The 10,775-nt window shown below is 42.0% G+C and overlaps 1 protein-coding gene across 1 annotated transcript in view; it reads left to right on the top strand.

The window, feature by feature from the left end:
* Positions 1-1,569: 1,569 nt before the first annotated feature.
* FANCI (FA complementation group I) overlaps positions 1,570-10,775 on the top strand; it is an 82,087-nt gene continuing 72,881 nt past the window's right edge. The window contains exons 1-2 of the mRNA XM_080808080.1: positions 1,570-1,629; positions 5,074-5,176. Coding sequence (XP_080664206.1) covers positions 5,093-5,176 — 84 coding nt within the window. The 5' untranslated portion in view covers positions 1,570-1,629; positions 5,074-5,092. The remainder of the gene's footprint in view (positions 1,630-5,073; positions 5,177-10,775) is intronic.

The following is a 10,775-nucleotide window of genomic DNA, read 5'->3' as shown; positions in this document are numbered from 1 at the left end:
CCACTCCCATAAGCAGCCAAGAAGGCAGGCTTTGTGGGAGAAGATGAGGCAAAGTCATCTGTGTCCTTAGCAAGCCAAAGAATTCCTTTCAGGAATCACCTTCCAACTCAGGTGCGTTTTAGCCACATATTACAGCTCAATATTGGGCCAGGAACGTGATAGAAGTAAAAGTTGCTTTGGAAGGATCATACGCAAGGAGCAGGCCTGGGCAGCTGACAGGCGTCCTTCTCTTCCAGCGGTTGTTTCTTCCAGTATTGGCCAAGTAGACCCATCCCACCCCTGAGGACTGGGGGTCAGGCTCCACACTGAATGCCTCCCATCTGAGGATTTTTCCCCATGAAGGCATCCTCATCACCCCCTCCCCAAAACCTACAGTTTTCCCTGGGCTCCCTGTGTCAGTTCCCTGGCAGTGTCAACCCACCCCCGCCTGTCACTCAAGCCTGGATATTCCTCAGCTCTGCCTACATCTACCCCAAACTGGGGCACTCCACTTCCTAATCTTTTTCACATGCAGTCCACTCGTTTCTGCCTGTCCCCACTGCAACTACCTATTTCCAGGGCAATGTAGCCCCTAGAGGGTCCTGCCTTCAGTCCTCCCCACCCCCATCATCTCTCTCTTTTTTTTTTAAGATTTTATTTATTTATTTGACAGACAGAGATCACAAGTAGGGAGAGAGGCAGGCAGAGAGAGAGGAAGGGAAGCAGGCTCCCTGCTGAGCAGAGAGCCTGATGCGGGGCTCAATCCCAGGACTCTGGGATCATGACCTGAGATGAAGGCAGAGGCTTTAACCCACTGAGCCACCCAGGTGCCCCCCATCATCTCTTTTTAACTCTCTGCAGCACTCACCTGCCAGAGAGATTTTCCTACAACGAGTACAGTCGTGTCCTTCCACTTCTGCTGTTCCACACTACCCGTGATGTGAAAAGGACTTCCAAGTTCCTGCGTTCTCACCCCCACCCCCAAACACCTTCACCTCCTGCACTAGTCAGGAGCTTTCTTGCTTGGTGCTCTCAGGCAGGCCCTTTGCCCAAGCTGCTCCTTCAAGCTAAAAAATCTGCCCCACCGGCCCCATTGCTCTTTGTTCTACTGTTAGTTGTTCAGTTAACAAATATTTACTGAGAATTTACTGCTTTGCCAGGCTATGCGCTAAGAGCTGAGGTTTTGCAAAAAAGCCCCTGGCACGTGGGACTTACATCTTGGGGATTACCGACACCTCCCCTAACACAAGGAGTGGGACACTTCTTGTGTCTTCATCTGCCTTCCAGGTGCCTCCGATGCAAAGACCTGCAGGTGCCTTGATTCTGCCACTCTGGCGCTCACTCTTCCCCTAACAGTAACCAGGGGGTGTTAACCGGTCAACACCACGCTCCAGCTGCGTTCAGGCCACACTGCGCATGCTCTCCGCGGTTCTGAATGCGAGTGTGCCCGCTGCGCCTCCCCGCGACTGGGAATGGGAACGTCCGAGGACTGTCGGCCCCTTCTGCCTTAATGGTACACCCCACGCGCATGCGCCCTGACAGCGGAAATAAGTCGCGGGTGGGGCGGGGCCTGCTGTGTCCCGTGACGGAAGTGCGGCGGCGTGCAGTTGAGCGGGCTTTTTGGAAGTTTGTTGTGGCGGCGAGGCCGAGGTAACCGTGCGGAGGGGCTTCTCGCGCTGCGGGGGCGCAGGCACTCCACGCCTTAGGGAGGGAGCGGGTCTGTGAGCACTGGAGGACTGCTGTTGCCAGCTGGCGTTCTGGAGTTTTCTCCGGCCTGTCTCCCGCCGCATCCCTCGGTTTCCGCGGCTGCCACCTCCCGGGCGGGCTGCATTCTCCGCCCTCCTGCTAGAATCTTCTCTCTGTCGGGGTTCAGCTCCTGCGTCGGAGACCTCTCACCCCGTTTCTCCCCTGGGGCCCGGTCACGGCCCGCATCGCCAGCCGCCTCGCGTCCTAGTTTGTGTTTACGTGTTGCTCCCGGGGGAGTCCCGGCGCGAACACCCGCGCGTTTCCCGTCCCCGAGCCGCGCTGGTCCCAGCGCCTCCAGACAAGAGGTGCCGCGCGCTTCGCAGTCGCCTGGTAGTTCCTCCTCTCCGGTTTTCGGCCGAATTTAGCAAATGGACCAGCTGAGATAGATTTCAGCGTGTTCCCCCTCTGGCTGCACGTCTCTCTTGGTCAGTACGCCCTTTCTGCATTTTCTCTGCCCTCCCCACTCCCCCACCCCGCCCAGGCCCTGACGGGGGCGGGAGGAGTAACTAAGAGCCTGCGGGTCTTGGGGGCTGGAGCTGGACAGTCCTGGGTTTCATTTCTGCCTCTGCCACTACTGGCCTTCTGACCCTTGGGGGCAATTATGTAATCTCTCCAAATCCCTAAAGATCTTCATCTATACTTTTTTTTTAAGGCGTTTGTTTATTTGACAGAGATGACAAGGAGGCAGAGAGGCAGGCAGAGAGTGAGAAGGAAGCAGGCTCCCTGCTGAGCAGAGAGCCCAATGCGGGGCTTGATCCTAGGACCCGGGGAAGGCAGAGGCTTAAACCCACTGAACCACCCATGCGCCCTAAGATCTTCATCTAAATTGGAACTAATAGCACCTGCTTCACAGAGGTGGTCTGAGGATCAAATTAATGAATGTCTAGGGCTGGGCCCAGGGGCTTTACATTCATTGTAGGGAGTTAAGTAATTTATTTGTTCAATAGGTATTTATTGGGCTCCTGTTACAAGGGAGGTACTGTGATTACTGGAGGATCAGTGGTAAACAAAAACAGACATGCCTCCCCATCTTCATGAGGTTTGGAAGTTTGTAGTCAAATGGGAGATAGTTCTTGATCTAGTAATTACAGATGTCATGTTAAATGTGTAGTGACGTGAGAGAATTTGCTGTTGTCTTGAAAGAATATAATAGGGGAGTATTTAGGGGCGGCTGGATGGTTCAGTCCCTTTCTGCTCAGGTCATCATCTCAGGGTGGTAAGATGGAGTCCTGATAGGGCTGGGCGGGGATTTAGCTTGAAATTCTTTCTCTCCCTCTCCTCCTGCTCGCTTGCTCTTTCTCTCTAAATAAATCTTGAAAAAAAAAATAGGGGAGCATTTAACCTAGTTTTAGCTTCTGGGGAAGGATAGATTGAGCTGAGATCTGAAGGATTTGTAGGAATTAAAAGACTGGGGGGCAGGGGATGAGAGGAAGGGTATGTATAGAAGTTCCAGACTGAAAGTCAAGTGTAAGGGCCTGTGGCAGGAGAACTTGGGAGTTGGAAGGACTGAAAGCAAGGAGTATATAGTGATGGAGGGGACTTAGATGCGGGCCAGACCCTGCTGGGCTTTTTTATCCTGACGTCTGGATATTGGACCAATAGGAGAGCTGTGGAAGAGTTCTGGGAAGTTTTAAGGTGAGAATCAGAGGTGGAAGGAGGGTCAGCCACCTCTGGTTTGTGTTTCAGAATGATTACTTTAGTTGCTGTGTGGGGGACAAGTTAGGAAGCTTTTGTAGTCGTTCCGATGACAGATGCTGGTGGCTATGGAGTGATGTGGCAGCAGTGGATCTGAGAAGTAGACAGATTTGAGAAAGGTTTAGGGGGTGACATTGCCAGGACTTGCAGCGGATGTGATGGATGAAAGTGAAATTGTTAAGAATGTCCTCCAGGCTTCTGGTTTCAGTAGCGGTGTGGAGGGTGGGACATTTTATGGGGGTGGGAGACAAGAAGAAATACAGGAGAGGGAAATACAGGAGGGGGAGCAGGTCTTCTTTGCAGCAGTCTGCATTTCCCCCCTTCCCTCCCATAGCTGCTCACTAAATCCCGCCTCCCAGTAGGCTTCCGTTTCATCTCTTCCTTTCCACGCCCCAGAGTCACCACAGGCTTTTGTGTCCATCACCAAAATAGCCCTCCGTAACTTCCTAGTCTCTGCTCTGTGTCCTTACTCTCTGCCCACTTTAATCTAAGTGTTGATGCCAGATTGTTTGCTCAAACACTTGTTCAGTCTGAAACAGGCAGAATCTGAATCAGGTAGATTTTCTTTTGCTCCAAGAATTTTGGTTGTCATCATTTACAGAATAAAATCTGAATCCCTTAATCTGGCATTTAAGATCTTGCACAGTTTAGGGGCACCTGGCTGGCTCAGTAGGTAGACCATGTAACTCTTGATCTTGGGATTGTGAGTTCGAGCCCCACATTGGGTGTAGAGATTATGTAATAAAATCTTAAAAAAAAATCCTGCACTTTTATTCCCAGCCTATCTTTCTAGCCTTCGTACTCATTGCTCCCCTACTTGAACTTCAAACCTCTGTCCCTCATTTTCCCTAAATAGGTTTTTCAGATTCTTATATGAAGGCCTTTGTTCATGACGTTCTCCTTCTCAGTAGTGTATAAAGTACTCCATCTGGCTATCTTGACTGTCTAAATTTAATCTTAATGTTCCAGTTCGAGCTCTCTACGGGGAAGCCTTTTGGACCTCTACGCACACATTTATTTCACTAGTCTTGTTAACTTCTCATTTGTTTTTATACCATTTTTTTTTTTTTAATTTTTAAAACTTATTTAGAGAGAGAGCGCTCCCAAGAGAGAGAAGGGGTAGAGGGGGAAGCAGACTCTCCACTGAACAGGGAGCCCAATGCAGGACTAAATCTCAGGACCCTGGGATCATGACCTGAGCCAAAGACAGATGCTTAACTGACTGAACCACCCAGGTGCCCTGTTATACCATTTAATTGGCACTTTGTATTTACAGTGTTCTTGATGTATTCATTTATCAAATATTATTATTATAAGATTATAATACATATTCTTATGTATATGTTTATAATTATTTGATATACTATTATGTAGCAGCTTTGTTCTAGGCAGTGTGCTAGGTGGATGCTAAAAATACATAAAAATGTGGGCAAAAATTGTTGAACTACTTGATTAGAATACAGGTTTCTAATATGAAAATTCCAGGGAATTCTCCAGATTATTTTGGTTTGGATAAGAATCACATACTCATACTAATGAGAACCCACTGTGTACACGGTTTATAATATGTGTGAAATAGTTAACAGGGAAAGAAAATAATCAAGCTTGTTTACTTCTGAAAGTATCATCCAGCTCTGACACTTTCCCTTACAGTTCCCTGGTATGTGCAAAAATGGACCAGAAAATAATATCTCTAGCAGCAGAAAAAACACCAGATAGACTGCAGAAATTTCTTCAGACCCTCAAAGAAGAAGATGTAAGTATAAAGAAGCATGTTTTGCTGAAACCAAATGTCAAGCATGATGACAAATTCAAAGGACATGTTAGAAAAATTATTCTACCACTTCATCTATCTCCACTCTCCTTAGGAGACAAGGATTTATTTGATAAAAATTCAAATGTAAAGAAATGGGGGACAGGAAGAGAAACAGACAACAAATAGACATTTGTCTACAGCTATATAACATTTAAACATTTATGCAACTGTATATACATAAACAAATTAGTGTACTTTTAAGATTCTTAGGAGAATCCATTTGAAGATAATATCCTGACTGTAATTATTGATGTGAGACATTTTGTCTATTGGCGTCCCTTTATTAATATTTTCTCTTAAAGAAAATAAGTTTATAAGCAGTAAAATATTTTTAAGTTACTATTTGAATCTTCTTACCCTCCTGATATATTTCCCTTTTTCCGTAATAAGTGATCTCAGCTTATTCAGATTCCTGCATGGAAAGGAATCCCTGTTTAACATTAACTTTAAACATTAATATATATGTCTGACTTTGAGTATTGTGTTTTTAAAGGAAGTTTTGCATGCTTGTGTTGTGGTCATCAAAGCTAGGTAAAATCTAGCTTGTAATCTCTGTTAATGTGTGACACTAATTGGGAGTTGATGCAGGGATGGGCTCTGGCTCTGTTTTTGATTGGTTGGTTGGTTTTTTGTTTTTGTTTTTGTTTTTTTAGTTATGTAGGATTGGTTTTCTAGTACCTTTTTGAGACAACCCAGTGGATAAGTTTCAGCTTGAAACATTCTATAGACATTTATGATTTGGTTCAAGGCAGTTTTTAATTAATGTATTGATTTAGAATTTGTGTTTTAAATGCTTCCAGAAGGAGTTTGAAGAGGTTTTAACATTATAAGTAAAACTAAGAACTAGAACAAAATTCATGATATAAATAGATGCTTTGAATTACTTCTCTGATTCTTGCTTATCCCAAGGAAGGATCCCTATCTCTTGGTTTTTGTAAAGATGAAATGAGTTAATGCACATAAACCATCTAATAGGTGCTGAATAAGTGTTAGCAAATTTCTTCAATGTAGACACAGTCTTCTGAACATTTCTGTTAACATTTCCTTAAAAGTCTTAAATTGAACACAGGACTTAGCATGTTTTCTACCACTAGAGTAGAATGGACTAACATTTCTCTGATTGCTCCATTCATGCAGAATCAACTTTTTGGCCGCAGTATTATACTATTGTCTCATGCTCTTACAAGCAACCAAAAACCCCAACTTATTTTTGCACTTGTTGATATTAGGCTCATTTCCATCATCTCTGAATTCCTGTAGTTAAGTTTTTAGAAACCACATACAAAATTTTACATTTATATCTGTTAATTATCTTTTTAAATTAATTTCATTTCACTGTCAAGATCTTTTTGGATCTTGATTTTGTTGACCAGTATATTAGTTATTTTTTTATATCTTCTAGAAATTTGTTAAATATTTTAGCAGTATGTACATTTTTATTTAATAAAATGTCTGTAGAAGATATGCTTAGAATAAAAAAGTATAAAACACAAAAAGAAGCCTGTGACAAGACAGAGTGACATATCCAGTAATGGGAAAATTCATATTCGAAGATTTAGAGAGACTAGAGGAATATAAAAGGGACGTTATATTTCATACAACTATTTAATGTGATTTTTAACATTCATATATGTCAGTGAAGAAATAGAATCCATAAAATAAGAAGGGATGGATTTGGAAAACAATCAGAATACTAGAAGTGAAAACCTTGATGGTTAACAGTAGACAAAGCACTGCTAAAGAGGAAATTAGTGGAAGTGGAATACAGACTTTAAGATACCTAAACAAAACAAAGATTGCAAAGAGATGGAAAATAAGAGTATTTAAAACATGGGGAGAATACTTTAATAAAAGAGAACACATCTTCAGGGCGCCTGGCTGGCTCATTCAGTAGAACATGCAACTCTTGATCTTGGGGTTGTAAGTTTGAGCCCCACATTGAATGTAGAGATTACTTAAAAAAATAGATCTTTAAAGAAATACATATATATCTTCTTGAACGTGTAAGGTGTTTGCAAAAATTGATTATTGTGTCCTATACTAGAGCACAAAGAAAACGTTGATAGGTCCCATAAGGTAGAAATAGATAAACCGCCCTCTTTGATCACGACTCAGTAAAAATTAGAAATTAGAAATGAAATAAATAAAAAGGTAGTTTGTTTGAGAGAGAGAGAAGAGAGGGAGAAAGAATCTTAAGCAGACTCCCCATTGAGCATGGAACCCAATGTAGGGCTTGATTCCCAATCCTGTTTTTAGGATTGTGCCAAATCAAGAGTCAGCACTTAACTGACAGAGCCACCCAGGTGCCCCAGAAAGGTTTTTCTACCTGGAAGTAAAATACCTTCTAAACAACTTCTTGATAAAAAGGAATATACCAACAGAAATCAGAGGATTTCTAGAAAAATAATGAGAACGCTACATATCAGTCTGTAGAATACTTTTTAAAAATCACCAAAATCAGCTAAGAAATAAAATAAATGAATTAAATTCTTGAAAGAGCAGCAAAGTAAACAAAAGAAAGAAAGAGGAAACCACTAAAATAAAACTGGACACTAAGCAAGTAGAGAACAGAAACCAGTAAATCAAATTAATACATCAAAATCCTAATTCTTTGAAAAAAATAGTTAAAACCATTATTTGATCAAGAAAGTAAAGTGATGGGGCACCTGGGTGGCTCAGTGGGTTAAAGCCTCTGCCTTCAGCTCAGGTCATGATCTCACGGTCCTGGGATTGAGCCCTGCATCCAGCTCTCTGCTCAGCAGGGAGCCTGCTTCCTCCTCTCTCTCTCTCTCTCTGCCTGCCTCTCCGCCTACTTGTGATCTCTATCTGTCAAATAAATAAATTAAAAATCTAAAAAAAAAAAAAAAGTAAAGTGGTAAACACAAATGTACGAAGGGGAAAATAACCTTTTCCTAAAGGATTTTTATTTATTTGAGAGAGAGCATGAACACGGGGAGGGCCAGAGGAAAAGGGACAAGCAGACTCCTCCCGGAGCCCAAGGTAGGGCTTGATCCCAGGACCCCGAGATCATGACCTGAGCTGAAGTTGGATGCTTAACGAACCAGGCCCTCGGGTGACCCGGAAATAATTATTAGTGAAGAGAGAATATCAATTATAGTAAGATACTACTTTGTACACATTTATGCAAATAAATTTGAAAATCTAAAAAAAAAATCTAGAGGAAACAGATAATTAAGAGCATATAGTTTAATAAAATTGACCCAGTTTGAGATGGAATGCTTAATGAGACCAATTTACATAGAAGAAAGAGTTGAGCAGTTAATTTACACAGAAACACCAGGCCCAGATAATTTCACAGGGGACTTCTACCAAACTCTTAGAAATCAGAAATTAGAGATAGTCTCAATGCTACAGAATTTTTTGACAGCATATATAACGTGGAAAAAAATGTATATACATAAGGAAAACTTCTAGATGCATAATGTTGATACTCTAAACCTGATAAAGATATCATAGAAAAAGGAAATTAAAGGGCATCTTCACTTATAAACATTGATGCAAAAGTCTTAAATACTAGGGGACATATTCCAGTATCAGATGAAAAGAAAATCAGTCATGACCAAGTGGAATTTATGCCAGGAATACAAAGTTGGTTCAGTGTTAGAGAGTATATTACTCAAAAGCCCCTGTGATTATCTTTACAAGTCAGAGAATGTCTTTGACAAAATTCGCCCATTCCTGGTAAAAACTCCTTGAGAAAATAGGAGTAGGTGCCTGTTTCCTTACCATGGTAAAACATATGCTAAAGTCAGCATCTTAATTGGAAACCCTAGAGGCATGATGATGAGACCAGTGAGAGCAGGAACCAGGCAGCAATGTCTGCTCTTTCCACCCTGGTTTAACATTGTCCCAGTCTGTTAGCCAGTGCAGTTAAACTAGAGAAAACAATGAACGGCATAGGATAGGCAAAAGAGATATAAAACTGTCTTTGCAGATGTCATACTAGTACACCCGGAAAACCCTGAAGAACCTGTGGTCAAACCATCTACAGCAAGAAGTCAGCAAGGTAGTGGAGTATAAAATTCTGGAAAAATCAATAGCATTTCTTACACGTAGTAGAAACAAAGTTCGTGTAGAAAAATGGGCAAGAATAGCTAGGAGAACACTGAAATCTAAGATCTCTGAGGACGGACCAGCCCTACCAGATACTGAATGTACCAAAAATCCTCTCTCATTCAGTGTGGTATTGGTGTATGAAGTAAAGAACAGGTAATGGAATAAGAGAGAGTCTCAAAATAGACCCAACTACATATAAAATTTAGTATATGATAAAGTGGTATTCCAAACGATGGGGGCAAAGATCGTATTTAATAGATGGTGTTGAGACAACTAGATAGCCATTTAGGGGAAAAAAAGGTAAAATTAGGTATATTCTTTACATACTGCTAAAGAATAAGCTCCACATGAATCAGGTCTAAATGTAAAAAAAAAATTTGGGGTGCCTGGGGTGGCTCAGTCTGTTAAGCATCTGATTTCACCGCAGGTCATGGTCTCAGAGTCCTAGGATGGAGCCCCTCCCCACCTTTTCAGGCTCTTTGCTCAGTGGGGAGTCTGCTTGTCCTCCCCCCCCCCTTGTGTGTGTGCCCTCTCTCTCTAAATCTTTTTTAAAAATTAAATCTAAATATTAGAAGAAAATGGTTGAGATTCCTCTTTTTAATTTCAGTGCAGAGAAGGCTTTTCTAGGACTCAAAATCTAGATACAGTAAAACATTGGTAAATTTACCTACATATAAGTAAAATTTACATGACCAAAAACACCATATAATCATATATAATCAAAACACAAATGAATACAGAATCAAAACACAAATGACAAATTGGGAGAACATGTTTGGAATGTATCACGGATAAAGGATTAATATCCCTAATTCATAATAATTCAAAATAATTGGGGGGGGCCAAAAGCCCATAGAAAAAGAGCAAAATAAATGAAGATAATCACAGGAAGACATAAAAATGGCTGTAAACATAAGAAAAGATGCTCCAGGGACGCTTGGGTGGCTCAGTTGGTTTAAGTCTGTCTTTGGCTCAGGCCATGAACCCAGGGTCCTGGGATAGAGTCCTGCATGGGGCTCCCTGCTCAGTGGGGAGCCTGCGACTCCCTCTCCCTGCCACTCCCCCTGCTTGTACTCTTTCTCTCTGAAAAATAAAATCTTGGGGGAAAAAAAAAGATGCTTCACTCATAAGACAATAAAGATTAAAATGAAACGGCTACTATTTCTTATCTGTCAGAGTAGGGAAAAAAATAAACATCTTGTCTACTCTTGGTGAGATTGAGGAAAGAGTCACTCATGCGTTGCTGGTAGGAATGCAGAAATGGGTAAGACCATGATTAGAATTTGATGCTATCTAATAAAACTACTTAAATACATTTTCCCTCAACACTCATCCCACTTCTAGGACTACCCTAAAGATGTACCTCCAAACATGAAATTATATTATGCATGAGGTTGTTCTTTGACTCTGTAAAAAAGAATGAAGTTCGATAGGGACTGATAGTGATTTCCAGAAGATACTA

This window comes from Martes martes (assembly GCF_963455335.1).
Source record: "Martes martes genome assembly, chromosome: 7".
Lineage (NCBI taxonomy): Eukaryota > Metazoa > Chordata > Mammalia > Carnivora > Mustelidae > Martes > Martes martes.
The sequence above is the reverse complement of the archived record's forward strand: the minus strand, read 5'-3'. Positions and strand labels throughout refer to the sequence as shown.